At 45.1% G+C, this 16,607-nt stretch overlaps 1 protein-coding gene across 1 annotated transcript in view; it reads left to right on the top strand.

Moving 5' to 3' along the window:
- bcas3 (BCAS3 microtubule associated cell migration factor) overlaps positions 1–15,605 on the top strand; it is a gene marked incomplete at its 5' end in the record, with an annotated part of 133,751 nt that extends 118,146 nt beyond the window's left edge. The window contains 5 exons of the mRNA XM_038290058.1: positions 1,968–2,040; positions 3,313–3,392; positions 3,435–3,608; positions 14,851–15,019; positions 15,555–15,605. Coding sequence (XP_038145986.1) covers positions 1,968–2,040; positions 3,313–3,392; positions 3,435–3,608; positions 14,851–15,019; positions 15,555–15,605 — 547 coding nt within the window. The remainder of the gene's footprint in view (positions 1–1,967; positions 2,041–3,312; positions 3,393–3,434; positions 3,609–14,850; positions 15,020–15,554) is intronic.
- Positions 15,606–16,607: the final 1,002 nt, after the last annotated feature.

Here is a 16,607-nt window from a genome sequence, read left to right as displayed (position 1 = left end):
CTGCAGCTGATCCAGCAGCTCTATGTTCTCTATCTGCAGCTGATCCAGCAGCTCTATGTTCTCTATCTGCAGCTGATCCCAGCAGCTCTATGTTCTCTATCTGCAGCTGATCCAGCAGCTCTATGTTCTCTATCTGCAGCTTTCTGGATTCTCCTCAGTTCAGCAGGAGAGGCGACGTCTTTTATCATCATCTGAGGTGGTTTTAATCATTGTTAGCATTCGTCTCTGGCAAAGAATAAACATCCAGCTCTAAGTATCTCTGAATTCAGCATCTAGACATGGAGCAGAACCACCATCTCTGCTGAAGTCCACCTCAGGTTGGTCTGCTCCTTCCCTGAATGAGCTAATGCTAATTAGCATAGCTCCTTCTGGGAATGCTAACACAGCTGGCTAAGGGAAGAGCTCCTCCACAACTATCCTTCTCAGGTGGAAAAAAGCTCACGGATGAAAGGAGAGAAATGAGCAGATAGAAAACATAGAAAACTGTGATCAGAAGCTGTTCTCCCTCCTCTGACCTCCTCCAGTCATTCAGACCATCTCTAAGGTCCTCCTGAGGATCCAGACCAGCTGATGACCTCTGATGGTGAAGGAGCTAAAACCTGATTAGTTTATCTTAGATGTTATGTTCCAAACACCCCACACCCCACCTCACCCCACCCCACCTCACCCCACCCCACCTCACCCCACCTGACCCCCCACCTCACCTCACACCCCACCCTCCACCTGACCCCACACCCCCTAAACCCAACCACACCCACCCCACCCCCCACCTTATCCCGAATTTTCTTCTTTTGCTTAGAATCGTTTTTTTTTTTTTCAGGACTTTAACTCTTTAGTTTACCTGAAAGTAAAATCTAAATAAAACCTGATTTTAATCCGACCAGAACGTGATTCTAGTGTCAAACTTCCTGGTGTGAGGTCGGCATGAGGAGGCGCTGCAGGCGGAGGCGCTGCAGGCGGAGGCGTGGTCACCTATTGCGTGACACCGTGACCTGTTGCTGGCGTGTCGCAGCGATAGCGGAGCGTCTGTGGATTTATCTCCTCTGATCTGATCTGATAACCACACCAAGCTGCTGCTGCTTTCTTCGCTCAGGTGTCAAAAACACTGAGAGCGCGTGTCACAAATGGGCGTGTCCCAAATAGTTTGCCATCAGATAGCGCCCGGCGCTGCTGCTCCTCGCAGCTCTGCTGGGTTTGCTGCTGTTTTCTGTGACCGGAGGCCGGCTGGAGGTGAGAGAATCACACCTTCACCTCCCAGCTGTTCCTCCTCCTCCATTGTTGCTCCTCCATGGGCCTCAGTTCGTCCTCAGAATCATATCAGTGTTTTCTGTCAGTGACGGAGGCAGGCTGAGGGATGGAGGTGATGCTTATCGCCTTTACCGTGTGAAGGGACTCTTCTGTGTTGTCCTGCCACGGCGCCGTCTCTTATCACTCCATGCATCACTCCTGTCTCACCCCTCGTGTGTGGCATACCTTCAGCCCCCCCCTCACAGGCTCACTAATTGGATTCAATTAAGAATCTCTGCTGATGTTTGGATCTTCATTCATTTCCAGAGGCTGCAGCTGGTCTCCAGCTTCCAGCCGCCATGTTTAGCACATGCTAACAGACGCTGCTGGCACTCCATTAATATGGGGAACCAGTTTATTAGCATTTCAGAGAGTGCAGGGCGGCATGGAGCTCAGAACTCTGGAGATGTTGGAATAAAGTCCATGGATGGATCTCAGCAGCAGAAACATGTAGAAAGATGTGAGGAATGAAATTCAATCAGAATCCCAGACTTTTAGTTCAGGTTGAGAGAAAAAAGTAAGATTCCTGCTTCACTCCTGGAAATTAAACTTTATCAGCAGGTTTGAAACGGAATCATTCATGCTGTCTGAACGCTGTCACAGCATGACCATTTAGACCAGCGTATGTCTGACCTACTGATAATCTGGTAAAAACGCTGACATACGTTGGATACGTTTAGGTACGCTGAAACACGTCGCCATATGATTCCCGCCGTACGCCGGCGTCTGCCATCAGTGGTCCATCAGTTCCAGGTCAGTTATCTGATGGTTGACATCCGTTCAGTGTCAGTTCCTCATCAGTCGTGGCGTCCAGCTGATCCTAAACTTCTGCGTAACTTATCCAGAACTTCTCTCCAGCATATCAGCGTATCTGCCCGTGTTCCAGACGAGCGCTGAACGTGTTTCTAACTTCCAGCTACTGTATAATGGCGTATTGGCAGCGTTTTGGTATAAAGGGGGTTCACAGGAGGAAACCGTCAGTTCTCCTCCAGACTTCATCCCCATCATAGGGTGAGCCAGAAGGTGAGTGATGGATCCTCCCTGCGTTTCTGGCAGGCGGTAAACAGCAGCTAGGTTAATACCCCCCTCAGGACACTGTGCATCATTTCCTGGGCATTACGCTGCCGTGCGTTATGCAGAAGTTAGGATGTCATTGGACAGAAGTTCTGGACTGGTTATGAATCCTCCATGTTTACTAGAGACTGACACGGGAGTGGATTTTCACTCCTGTCCCGTCCCACTCCCACAGAAAAAAATGGTGTCCCGTCCCGATTCCGGGCCAGAGTAGAAATCTAAAACCTGTCCCGTCCCACTCCTGGTGAAATTACTCCCACTCCCATCCCGCTCCCATTCAGAATGACTCCCGCTCCTGCTCCACTCCCATTCTTGTTGTTTTTGAGCGCGGGTGAAAAACTCAGAGCGGAAGTTACTATTGGTTTGCTCCCGCTCCCGTCTGCTCCCGTTAATGTTTAATCCTGTACCGTCCCAATCCCGTGATCGTTACTAATACTGACTCCCATCCCACGGGAATCCCACGGGAATCCCGTGACCCATGGGATTCCCGAAAAAATGTCAGTCTCTAATGTTTACGCCCAGAATAGAAAGAATCCATAGAAAGTTCAGCGTCTGCCAGAGTTTAGGAGATTCTGGGACGTCAGGCAGACACTGGAGAAATCAGACAGGTGTGCCGGGGGAGCCTGAGGTAGCAGGATCTGGATGGACTGCAGCTGCAAACCAAACGCTCTGTGTGAACTTCAGGTCCAGCTGATGCAGTGAGACAGATCCACTGATCTGGATCGGTCAGACGGATCGATCCAGATGATGTCAGCAGGTCACGGCTGACATTCAGCAGGAAGGAACAGCTTCCAGTGTCTCTGTGAAGCTCCATCCTCCATGTTGGCTTTGCTCCACCAGCAGACCCGTTAGAAAGCTACAGGTTGAAGGCCATCTCCTGCATGTTGTCTGGAGGAGCTAAAGGATGTTTGTTCTTTCTAACGGACAATGAGGACCTGATGTGTGCTTCAGGGAACGCCGCTGCGCTCCGACCTGTCAGAGACGAGGCCTCTGACGGACGGTTTGGCTGTGAGGCTGCAGGCCTCCTTGCAGTGACTCACTTCCAGTCTGTTTTTGCTCCCATCTTATCTCAGCCCATACGCTCGTCTTATCTCTGCCTTCCCTGAGGTGACGGGACGCCACGCTCGCTCTCTCACTCAGCCTGCGCTCAACAGAGCTTCCAGTCCTGATGGCCTCTCCTCCTTTACCGGCCGTACAGGAGGGGCCATCGTCAGCCGCCTTCTGCGGCCGCCGTCAGGCGGCTCCACGTACAGCTGCTATCGATGTCCTCCATCTGTGGGGGGGTGTGATGGTGTAGGCTGCTTCAATCAGAGCCAGACTACACAGCGACATCTTGCAGCCTGGAAGCTCCTATCGAGCTCTCAAAGAAAGCCTGAAAGCGAGATAAGACTCCAACTCTGAATGAAAGTGTTTAATCTCCTCCCTCTGCTGTGTGCCCACGCACCCCCCCTGCTATCACCCTGTTATGACTCCACAGCATCAAACCCCGTCTGCAGTCGGCCATTTTGTTGTTGTCATGTTTGGTGTTTGCATCTTTGTAGCTGCATCTCTTCCCTGCTCTGCCCTGTGTGTGTGTGTGTGTGTGTGGGGGGGGGGGGGGGGGGGGGGAACCTTCAGAGAGCCGCTGGGTTCCTCTCATCATAGCATAGAAAACCAAACTAGATTTCCTCTGTTCCCTGAATGTTCTGCTGTAGGTGTGGGGAGCAGCTGTGTTTCCATCCTGCCAGGCTGTCAGCTGAGCAGCAGCTAGCAGCCATTAGCCTCATATGCTACACATTAGCTCATTTCCCAGCACTGTGTTTACCCCCCCGTCCCCGTCAGTGCTGCGAAAACCCCCCCTAGCGAAAACAGTTTAGGGCGGAAATGCTACCCAGCAGGCTACCCAGCGAGGGGTACCCAGCAAACCGCTAGCACCCACCCAATTAGCAGGCAAACCGCTGGGGCCAGGGGGCCCCTAGCAGCAAACCCCCCTAGCACCCCAGAAGCTTGCAGGGGCCTGTGGGCCCACCCGGCCCCCCCCCCCCCGCTAGCGGGCCCAATTTGCAGCGAAGCTAGCGGGCCAGAATTTAGCAGCAAACCCGCAAAGCAGCGGGCAGCTAGAAGCGCCCCGTAGCGCACCCAAGCTTCCCTACGATCCCCTAGCCCCCAACCCCTTTTCCCAGAAAGCAGAAAACCCAGCGATCCCTAGCAGCTCCCAGCGGGCCAGCAATTTGCAGCGATTTGTACCCCACAGAACCCGTGTTTGATTTTTTCCAGACCAGTGAGGATTCCCGCAGAAGGGGAGGATTGAGGGATTCTGTCTTTTTAAAAGGAAAAACGGGGGAAATATCCCTAAAAAATTTGGGGTTGGGGCCCCTGATCTTAAATATTCCCTCAGTAATCTGGTTGGTCCTGATCTTAAATATTCCCTTTCAGAAATTTCTGGTTGGTCCTGATTTTAAATATTCCCCCCAGAAATTTGGGGTTGGTCCTGCCCTTTAAAATTTCCTCAGAAATTGGTTGGGTCCTTTGACCCTTAAAATTATTCCCTCATTTAATTTTGGGGGTTTGGACTGATTTTAAATTTTTCCCTCGGGGAAATTTGGGTTTGGCCCTGATTTTAAAATTTCCCCTCAGTTTTGGGTTTGGGTTTCCGGGATCTTAAATATTCCCTAAGAAATCGGGTTGGCCCCTGGATTTTAAAATATTCCCTCATTTAATTGGGTTGGGCCCTGATCTTAAATTTTTCCCCTCAAAAAATCTGGTTGGTTGTTTTAAAATTATTCCCCTCAGTTTTTTGGTTTTTGGTCAAAATACCCCTTAAATTATTTTCCCGGGGTTTTAAATTTTCCCCGGTTTTTGGTCCTGTTTTTTAAATTTTCCCCTGTTTCCATTTAAACCCGGGTTTTTTTCGCTTTTGGGTTGGTCCTAATTTTAAAATTTTTTCCCCTAAGTTTTTTCTGGTTGGGTGGGATTTTTAAAAATTTTCCCCCTTCGAAATTCTGGTTTGGCCCTTGTTTCTTAAATATTCCCTCGGTTTTTTCGGGTTTGGGCCCTTGATTTAAAAATTTTCCCCTCGGTAATCTGGTTGGTCCTGATCTTAAATATTCCCTCGGCAAACTGGTTGGTCGATCTTAAATTTTCCCCTCAGTTACCCTGGTTGGCCCTGATTTTTAAATATTCCCTCAGTTATCGGGTTTTGGTCCCCGATTTTAAAATATTCCCTCAGTAATCTGGTTCCGGCCCTGATTTTAAAATATTCCCCCCGGTAATCTGGTTGGTCCTGATTTAAATATTCCCTGGGTTTAATTTGGGTTGGGTTCCTGATTTTAAAATTATTCCCTCGGTAATCGGTTTGGTAAATGATTTTTAAATATTCCCCAGAAATTTGGGTTTGGGTTTCCTGTTCTTAAATATTCCCTCAGAAATTGGGTTTGGGGTTCTGTTCTTAAATATTCCTTGTAATTGGTTGGCCCTGATCTTAAAATTATTCCCCTCAGTATTTGGTTGGCCCTGTTTCTTAAATACCCCCCTTCAGAAATTTCGGGTTTGGCCCCTTGATTTTTAAATTTTCCCCTTTTGTAATCTGGTTGGGTCCTGATCTTAAATTTCCCTCAGAAATTTTGGGTTTGGGCCCTAAATCTTAAAATATTCCCTCAGTAATTGGTTGGCCCTTTTACCCTTAAATTTTCCCCTCAGTAATTGGTTGGCCCTGATTTTAAAATACCCCCCTCAGAAAATCGGGTTTGGGACCCTGATCTTAAATAACTCGCAATTTGGGTTTTTTTTCCTGATCAAAATTTTCCCCTCGAAATTGGTTGGTCTGATTTAAATTTTCCCTCAGTTATTGGTTGGTTGATCTTAAATATTCCCTAAATAATTGGTTGGGTCCTGTCTTAAATATTCCCTCAGAATCTGGTTGGGTCCTGATCTTAAATTTTCCCCCCTCATTTTTTTTTCCCCCCCCATTTAAGGCCCCTGATTTAATTTTCCCCTCAGCCCCTTTTTTTGGTTGGTCCTGAATTTTAAAATTTTCCCCTTTCGTAATTGGTCGGTTTGCTTTTAAAAAATTTCCCCCTCAGTAATCGGGTTGGCCCCTGATCTTTAAATTTTCCCCATCAGAAATTGGTTGGTCCTGATTTTAAAATTATTCCTCGGAATCTGGTTGGCCCTGATCTTAAATATTCCCGGTTTAATTGGTTGGTCCTGATTTTAAAATTTTTCCCCGTCAGAAAATTTGGGTTTGGGCCCCCCGGGATTTAAATATTCCTAAACAAAATCGGGTTTGGGTATGATTTTTAAATATTCCTTCAGTAATCTGGTTGGTCCTGATCTTAAATATTCCCTCAGTAATCTGGTTGGTCCTTTTTTTAAAAAAATTCCCCCCCAGTAATCTGGTTGGCCCCTTGTTATAAAATTTTCCCTCAGTATTGGTTGGTCTGATCAAAAAATTTCCCCCCAGAAATTCGGGTTTGGGTTCCTGATTTTAAAATTTTCCCCCTCCGTAATTGGTTGGGCCCCAAATTTAAATATTCCTCAGTAATTGGTTGGCCCCGATTTAAATTTCCCCCAAAGTAATTGGTTGGTTTTAAAATTTAAATATTCCCTCAGTAATCTGGTTGGTCCTGATCTTAAATATTCCCTCAGTAATCTGGTTGGTCCTGATCTTAAATATTCCCTCAGTAATCTGGTTGGTCCTGATCTTAAATATTCCCTCAGTAATCTGGTTGGTCCTGATCTTAAATATTCCCTCAGTAATCTGGTTGGTCCTGATCTTAAATATTCCCTCAGTAATCTGGTTGGTCCTGATCTTAAATATTCCCTCAGTAATTTTGGGTTGGGTTTCCTTGATTTTAAAATTTTCCTTCTCAGTAATTTGGTTTGGGCCCCGATTTTAAAATTTTCCCCTCAGTAATCGGGTTTGGGGTTCCCGATCTTAAATATTCCCTCAGAAATTGGGTTTGGGTTTCCCGATCTTAAATTTTCCCTTTTCAGAAATTTGGTTGGTCCTGTTCTTAAATATTCCCTCGTAATTGGTTTGGTTGATCTTAAATATTCCTTCAGTAATTGGTTGGCCCGGGATTTTAAAATTTTTCCCTCATTTAATTTTTGGTTGGCCCTGATCTTAAATATTCCCTCAGTAAAGGGGTTTGGTCCTGATTTTAAATATTCCCCCCAGAAAATTCGGGTTTTGGGCCCCGAAAAAAGGGGGTACCCCCAAGAAATTCGGGTTTGGGCCCCTGATCTTAAAATATTCCCTCAGAAATTGGTTGGTCCTGATTTTAAAAATTTTCCCCTCATTAATCGGGTTGGTCCGACCTTTAAAATTTTCCCCTCGGGAATTGGTTGGTCCTGATTTTTAAATTTTCCCCTCAGAAATTTGGGTTTTGGTTTCCGATTTTAAAATTTCCCCCTCAGAAATCTGGTTGGTCTGACCCTTAAAAATTTTTCCTTCGTAATTGGTTGGTCCTGATTTAAAAAATTCCCCCAGTAATCGGGTTGGGGCCCTGATCTTAAATTTCCCTTCAGTGATCGGGTTTTAGTTGGGTTTCAAATTTCCTCAGAAATCTGGTTGGCCCTGATCTTAAATTTTCCTTTTCTTTTAATCTGGTTGGCCCCGTTTCCTTTAAAATTTTCCCCTCTTTTAATTTGGTTGGCCCTGTTTTTTAAAAATATTCCCCAGAAATTTTGGTTGGTCCTGATTTTAAAATTTTTCCCCTAAAGTAATTGGTTGGCCCCCAAATCTTAAATATTCCCTCAGAAATGGGGGTTGGGTTTCCTTGATTTTTAAAATTATTCCCTCGGGTAATCGGGTTTTGGCCCTGATCTTAAATTTTCCCCTCGTAACCCTGGTTGGTGGACCCTTTAAATATTCCCTCAGAAATTTGGTTTGGCCCTGATTTTAAATTTTCCTCAGTAATCTGGTTAGGTCCCGATTTAAATTTTCCCCTCAGTAATTGGTTGGTCCGGGATTTTTAAATATTCCCCGTAATCGGGTTTGGTTTCCTGATTTTAAAATTTTTCCCCAAATGTAACCGGGTTTTGGGTCCGATCTTTAAATATTTCCTTCGAAATTTGGGTTTGGTCCGATTTTTTAAATTTTCCCCCTTCAGTAATCGGGTTTGGGGTCCTGATCTTAAATATTCCCCCCGGGAAATTCTGGATGGCCCCCCCCATGATTTAAATATTCCCTCAGTAATTGGTTGGCCCTGATCTTTAAATTTTCCCCTTTCCTGTAATCGGGGGGGTCCTGATTTAAATTTTCCCCTTCAGTAATCGGGTTTGGGTTTCTGATCTTAAATATTCCCTCAGTAATCTGGTTGGTCCCGATCTTAAATATTCCCCTCAGTAATTGGTTGACTGATCTTAAATTTTCCCCTCAGTTAATCTGGTTGGCCCTGATTTTTAAAATTCCCCCAGAAATTTGGGTTTGGTCCGATTTAAATTTTCCCCTTAAAAATTTGGGGGGGGTTTCCAGATCTTAAATATTCCCTCAGAAATTGGGTTTTTGGGCCCTAAATTTTAAAATTTTCTTCAGTAATCTGGTTGGTCCTGATCTTAAATATTCCCTCAGAAATTTCGGGGTTGGGGCCCTGATCAAAAAATTTTTCCCTTTTGAAATTCTGGTTGGTCTGATTTTTTAAATTTACCCCCTCTTTTTTTGGGTTTGGGACCCCCTGAATCTTAAATATTCCTTCGTAATCCGGGTTTGGGCCCCGATCTTAAATTTCCCCTCCCGTAATTGGTTGGCCCTCTGATCTTAAATATTCCTTCAGTAATCTGGTTGGTCCTGATCTTAAAAATTTTTATTCCCATTGGCCCTTAAATTTTTTTTTGGTTTCCCGATTTAAAATTTTCCCTCATTTAATCTGGTTGGTCCTAAAATTTCTTAAATTTTCCCCTAAAAGTTTTTATCAGGGTTTGGTTTTCCCTTAAAATTTTTTTAAAATTTTCCCCGGGGGGGGAAAAGGGGGGTTTTTTTCCCGGGTTTCCCCAAAAAAAGTATTTTCCTCAGTAATCGGGTTTGGGGCCCCCTGATTTAAAATTTTTCCCCCCCCCCCCCCCCCCAAGTAATTGGGGTTGGCCCCCCGATTTTTTAAATATTCATCAGGTTTGGGTTTGGGCCCCCCCCCCCCCCCCCCCCCGGGAAAAAAACCCCCCCCCCCCCAAAGCCCCCCCCCCCCCCCCCGTTGGGTTCCCCCGTTTTTTTCCCCCCGTTTGGGGTTTGCCAAACCCCCCCCCAAAACCCCCCCTAATATGGTTACGAAAAATTCCTTTTAAAGGTTTGGGGGGGGAAAGGCTGATTTTGGGGAAAATTTGGGGTAAGGGGGGGTTGGGGGAAAGATTAAATTTTGGGGGAAAATTGGGGGTTTGGGCCCGAACAAATTTCCCAGTAAACTTTTGGGTGTTTAAACCTTCAGAATTTGGTTGTGGGGGGGCCCCCAATAAACTGGGGTTTTTAAAGGTTTGGTTGATTTAAATATTTTGTAAACCCGGGGTTTGGGTCCCGTTTAAATTTTTAAGGAATTTGGTTGGCCGGGTCAAAACCCAAGTAATTTTTTGGGTGGAAAAACCTGGGTTTTGGGGGGGTCCGCAAAACCCTCGGGTTTGTGGCCGATTTTAAATTATTTGTAAAAGGGGGTTGGGGGGCCGAAAAAATATTTTCGGGGGGTAATTTGGGGGGGCTGAAAATTTTTAAATTTCCCCCTCAGTACGGTTTTTTGTTAAAATTTAAATTATTTTCCCAAAAGTTTGGGGGGGGAAGAAAGGTCCGGTTTTTACCCGGGGTTTCCCTGTTGGGCCTTGATTTTATTCCCCAGTATTTTTTTTGGGGATTCCTTAAAATTTCCAACCCAAGCACGGGGTTGGGTCGGAAAAAAAATTTATTTTCCAGAATTCGGGGTTGGCCCCTGGATCTTTTTTTTTCCCTAATCGGGTTTGGGTCCGGCCCTTAAATATTCCCAATATCCTGGTTGGTTTTATGTATTCTTTCCCCTTTAAAAGTAATCGGTTTTGGCCCCATTCTTAAAATATTCCTAAAGAAAATCGGGTTTGGGGTCCTGAATTTTTAATAATTTCCTTCGAAATTTGGGGGTTTTTGGTTGATCTTAAATATTCCCCCTCTTTTTTCCCGGGTTTCGGTCCCCCAAAAAATTTTTCCCCTGGTTTGGGGTTGGGGCCTGATTTTTTCCTAGTAATTGGTTTTGGGTTCCGACTTCTTTTTCCCCAAGGTTTTATGGTTGGTTTTTGATTTTTTAAATTTTTCCCTTTTGGGGGGGGGTAATTGGGGGTTTGGTCCCCCAACCTTTAAAAATTTGGGGGGTTAATTTGGTTTGGAAAAACGACCTTTTTCCCTCATTTTTCTGGTTTGTCCTGATTTATAACCCTTTTGGGGGGGGATAAAATTTGGGGTTTTGGTCCCAAAATTTAAAAAATTCCCTATTTTAAAATTTTGGGGTTGGGGTCCGTCCAAAAATTTTTCCCTAGAAGGTTGGGGGGTTTAAATATTTTAAAGATGGGTTTGGGGCTTGAAAATATTTTTGTAACCGGGTTTGGGGGCCGGGGGGGGATTTTAAAATTTCCTCGGGGTAATTTTGGGCGGCTGATTCCAAAAACCTCGGTAAAGGTTTTGGCCCGGAAAAATTCCTTTTAGTAAGGGGGGTTGCCCGATGCTTTTAAATTTAGGGGGGGGCCCGGGGGAATTGGGGTTTGTTTAAAAACCTCAGTAATCTGGTTGGCCCTGACTTTTTTTTCCCCCCCTCAGAAATTTTCTGGTTGGCCCTTTGATTTTAAATTTTTCCTCTTTTTCATTGGTTGGGTCCTGTTCTTAAATTTCCCTCGTTTTCTGGTTGGTCTGATCTTAAAATATTTCCTCAGTAATTGGGGGGTTTCCCTGTCTTTTAAAATTTTCCCTAAAGAAATTTGGGTTTGGGGTCCTGATTTTAAAATTTTTCCCACCCCAGTAATTGGTTGGTCTGTTCCTTAAATTTTCCCCCAATAATTGTTGGGTTTCCTGTTTCTTAAATTTTCCCCTCAGAAATTCAATGGTTAAAATTTCCCCGAACTTTTTTTAAATATTCCCCCCAAGAAAAATTGGTTGGCCCTAAAATTTTAAAATTTTCCCCTCAGTAATTGGTTGGCCCCTTGAACTTTAAATATTCCCTCAGTTTTCTGGTTGGCCCTGATTTTAAAATATTCCCTCGGGTAATCTGGTTGGTCCTGATCTTAAATATTCCCTCTGAAATTCGGGGTTTGGCCCTGATTTTTAAAAATATTCCCTCGGAAATTGGTTGGTCCGATTTAAATATTCCCTCAGAAATTTGGGTTTTGGCCCCAAATTTTAAAATTTTTAAATCAGAAATTTGGGTTGGCCCCGATCTTAAATATTCCTCAGTAATCGGTTGGCCCTGGTCTTAAATTTCCCTCAGTTTTTGGTTGGCCCTGATTTAAATATTCCTTAAAAAAATTTGGGTTTGGGTTTCCTGATCTTAAATTTTCCCCTCAGGAACCCCTTGGCCCCCCCCCTTGGGCCCCCCCCCTGATCTTAAAAAATTCCCCCCGTTTTTCGGGTTTGGCCTAAATTTTAAAATATTCCTTCAGTAATCTGGTTGGTCCTGATCTTAAATATTCCTTCAGTAATTGGTTGGCCCGGGATCTTAAATTTTTCCTCAGTAATCTGGTTGGCCCTTGTCTTAAAATTCCCCCCGTAATCTGGTTGGCCCGGGATTTAAATTTTCCCCCCGGAAAATTGGTTGGTCTGATTTAAATTTCCCCTCAGAAATTGGGGTTGGTCCCAAATCTTAAATTTTCCCCCTCGGTTTAAATTGGTTGGGCCCCTTTTTTCTTAAATTTTTCCCCCTCTTTAATTCTGGTTGGTCCCGGATTTAAATTTTCCCCTCGGAAAATTTGGTTTGGGCCCCTGATTTTAAAAATTTCCCCCCCCGTAATCGGGTTTTGGTCCTGACCCAAAAATATTCCCCCCAGTTTTTATGGTTGGTCCCGATCTTAAATTTCCCCTCGTTTTGGTTGGCCCTGATCTTAAATTTTTCCCCTCAGAAATTTGGGAAAGGGCCCTGAATCTTAAATTTTCCCCTCAGAAAATCGGGTTTTGGCCCTGATTTTTAAAAATTTTTTTTTTTTTTTTTTACCTAAAGTAATTGGTTGGTTTGATCTTAAATTTTCCCCCTCAGTTAATTGATTGGTCCGGGATCTTAAATATTCCCTCAGTAATCTGGTTTTGGTTTCCTAAATTTAAATATTCCCTAAGTAATCTGGTTGGTCCTAAATTTAAATTTTCCCCTCAGAAATTTTGGTTTGGTCCTGATCTTAAATTTTCCCCTCAGTTATTGGTTGGTCCAAAATTTTAAATATTCCCTCAAGAAAAAAAAACCCCCCCCCCCCCTTTGGCCCTAAATTTTTAATATTCCCTCGTAATCGGGTTTGGTCCTGATCTTAAAAAATTCCCCTCGGGTTAATTTTGGTTGGTCCTGACCCTTAAATTTTCCCCCTCAGAAATTTGGGTTTTGGCCCTGACCCTTAAAAAACCCCTCCATTAATTGGTTGGCCCCGGATTTTAAAATTTTCCCCTATTAAGTCTGGTTGGTCCCGATTTTAAAATTATTCCCCCCAAGTAATTGGTTGGCCCGGGTTTTTAAAAATTATTCCCTCGTAATCGGGTTTGGGTTGTTTTAAAATTTTTCCCCTTTCAGAAATCGGGTTTGGGGCCCTGCCCCCTTAAAATTTTCCCCTCAGTAATCTGGTTGGCCCTGATTTAAAATTTTTCCCCTCAGTAATTGGTTGGCCCTGATTTAAAATATTCCTTCAGTAATTTTGGTTGGCCCCTGACCCTTAAATTTTTTTCCCTTTCAGAAAATTGGTTGGTCCTAAATTTTAAATTTTCCTCGAAAATTTGGGTTGGCCCTGATTTTAAAAATTATTCCCCCTCATTAATTGGTTGGCCCTGATCTTAAATATTCCTTCAGTTTTTCTGGTTGGCCCTGATTTAAATATTCCTTCGTAATTGGTTGGCCCTGATTTAAATATTCCCTCAGTAATCGGTTTTGGGCCCCGTTTCTTAAATTTTTCCCTCAAAATTCGGGTTGGCCCTGTCTTAAATTTCCTTCGTTAATTTGGTTGGCCCTGAATTTAAAATATTCCCTCGTAATCTGGTTGGCCCTGATTTTAAAATTATTCCCTCAGAAAATCTGGTTGGCCCTGATTTTAAAATTTTCCCTTTAAGAAATTGGGTTGGCCCCTGACCCTTAAATTTTCCCTTCAGAAATTTGGGTTGGCCCCGATCTTAAATTTTCCCCTGGGTAATTGGTTGGCCCTGATCTTAAAAATTCCCCTCAGAAATCGGGGTTGGGGTCCCGATTTAAAAAAATTATTCCCTGGGGAAATTTGGGTTTGGGGTTGATCTTAAATATTCCCTCAGTAATCTGGTTGGTCCTGATCTTAAATATTCCTTCAGTAATCTGGTTGGTTTGGTTTTTAAATTTTTTCCTTTCAGAAAATTGGGGTTTGGTTGATTTTTAAATTATTCCCCAGAAATTTGGGTTTTGGTTGATTTTAAAATTTTCCCCTCAGTAATCTGGTTGGTCCCGTCTTAAATTCCCCCCTTTTAATTGGTTGGCCCCCTGATCTTAAATATTCCCTCAGTAATCTGGTTGGTCCCGATCTTAAATATTCCCTCAGTAATCTGGTTGGTCCTGATCTTAAATATTCCCTCAGTAATCTGGTTGGTCCTGATCTTAAATATTCCCCTCGGTATTTTTGGTTGGTCCCGATTTTAAATTAAAATTTTCCCCAGTAATCTGCCGTTTTTTCCCAAAATTGAACTTTCAATCAGACACGATGCTGATGTCATCATCATAGAGGCCTGTGCTTCCTAATGGAAATGCTGAATCATGGAATGGGTTTTTTTTTTGGGGTGGTTTTTATTTTTTTAATTTTTTTCCAATGGGGGGGGCTTTCCAGGGCCCCCTTGTTAAAGGGTTCCAAATTTAAAGCCCGTAAAACCCCCGACTTCCAGGGGGGTTTCCCCTTTTGTGGGGCCCCGCTTCCTTTACCCGCCTGGCCCTTCGGGCCCCACTAACTGTTAGACCCTTTAAAAAAAGGGGCCCCCCCTTTGTAGGGAAGACCAAAAACCGGGGTCTTTATTTTGGGGGTGGCAGACACACCATAAAGGCCCGGGAAGGGGCCCCCCCCCCTCCCCCCCCCCCCCCCCCCCCCCCCCCCCCCCCCCCCCCGTCATTGTTCTCAGAGACGGGGCGGCCAGAAGAATCTGGAAGGGATTTAAACCGACAACTCTCAGGCGTTTATCCAGAGGCGCCGTCTCCCTGCAGCCTCTGCCTCCTTCCTTCCCTTCATACCTGAGCAGTCATCTAAATGAGCAGGCACCTGTTCATACCTATTCATTCCTTTACCGATGCCCCCCCCCCCAGTAACCTATACCCCACAATTACCCCGGGCCCCATAAAGGAGCCTTGTGTAGTTCCTGTCCTGTTCCAGTGGCTCTGACAGGCCAGAAGATGCCATGCCATCTGATCTCCTCCTTAAAGACAAATGCCCTCATTTCCTGGGAAGCCCTCCTCCAACAGTAGATACCTTTGTGGCCTGCTGCCCCCCCCTCCTCACCCGTCCATCACCTCAGGGTGTGCTGGGTGACCTGCTGCTGATGGTGACGGGACAAAACATCCAGTCATCTGCGCTCCTTTTGTTTTGGTCTGAGCAGTTATCAGGATTGGGAAAATGATCTGATGGGAAGTTGTCTGGATTAATATTTCCCGTTCAGGCCTAAAGGCATCAGCTAGCAGCTTCATTCAGTTCCACCATGAAGCTCTTTAGAAGCTGTAGGCAGGAAGGATCTCCTGCAGAGGTCTGTCTGCAGCGCCTCTACAAAGCCTCTGACTGAGGCTGCTCTCTGCGCTCCATAATCTTCATGAAGGTGAAATCATCTCCAGAGGACTTCCTGGAATAGAGCCGCCCTTCCTGTTGATCTGCTGGTGTAGAAGCTGCTGCTATAGATACATGCAGAGGGACATTAAATCAGCTCCACCTGGTTCTACTTAATCCTCACATCACTGTTGGACACATCCATGAATCAGGAGTCAGTGAAACGCTACCAGCTATAAGATCTGCAGCTACGCTCTGCTAGAAAGCGTTAGCATTAATGTCCAGCTTCATCAGAACGTCTCTGTGCTATTTCTCTGCAGCTCATCATCCGACCAGGCAGCGACCGCCGCATGTCGAGGAGTAAAAGATAAAAACAATGTTTTCCATGAGAACATGGAGGGTTGTTAGAGTGGATTTAATTCTGAGATCCTCGTGTTCATCAGAGACAGGATGGTCTGTAGAACAGTTTTCTAAAAGGGTTAGAGGACGATCTTAGATCATCTCAATCAGTGGTCATCTTAACTGTCAATCATTCTGGTGATATATTTCCATAAGGCAGCATCTGAGCAGCAGGAGCCTCATAAGCTTCTGAGCATCTGAGGCGCTTCACCTGCAGCAGCTGCTGGAGTTGGAAAAATGGAACTTTAGCTGCTGGATGCGCCTCATCGACCAATGAGAGAAGCTGATCTGGGAGCTGGCAGGGAGTCAGACGCAGCACTGCTGATGCAGAGCGCTATGATCACTCCTCTGAAACAGTTTATTAACGCCTAAATTACCTTCAAATGTAGAAACCTGCCGGCAGAATATGTTGGCTTTTATTATCCTGCTGCCTGCAGTTTGTAGCACAGACCTGAAAAACGCTAACATCTACTTCCAGCCGCCACCAACAGGAGGGGAAAACCCTGGAGAGGCGAGCGGGCCTGAGGCAGCTGCTGCTGGGGATTCCCAGTGACAGCGCAGCGCCGGTATGTGGGGGTCTGAGCGGCTCCCACAGAGAAATAAACTTTGAAGGCAGGATGGTAATCTGGATGAACTGACTGCACAGACCATGTTTTCAGGAGGACTTTCTCACTTCAACATAGATTCTAACTACTTTCTACCCGCTGATCACAGCTAATATAGCCGCCATTGTTCCAGGCAGAGAAAGGATAGGGTAGCTCCGCCCACTGCGCATCAGACCCACTTTACCACCGCGCAGCTAGAGCAGCTAAGATGCTTCAGCCGAGCGTCAGAACTAAACTGGTACAAGCATCAAAAATGAAGCAGGACGCGTGTTTTTTCTGCTCCTGCTGCGTGCGCTCTGAATGCAGCATTAGAGGAGGAGCAGTGAGGTCAGGGATCCTGTCCCAGCATAGAGCCTGGTTCCAGTGGGT

The sequence above is a fragment of the Cyprinodon tularosa genome, unplaced genomic scaffold, assembly GCF_016077235.1.
Source record: "Cyprinodon tularosa strain WSP-4 unplaced genomic scaffold, ASM1607723v1 ctg1070, whole genome shotgun sequence".
In the NCBI taxonomy this organism is placed as follows: domain Eukaryota; kingdom Metazoa; phylum Chordata; class Actinopteri; order Cyprinodontiformes; family Cyprinodontidae; genus Cyprinodon; species Cyprinodon tularosa.
This window is presented reverse-complemented; position numbering and strand designations above follow the sequence as displayed.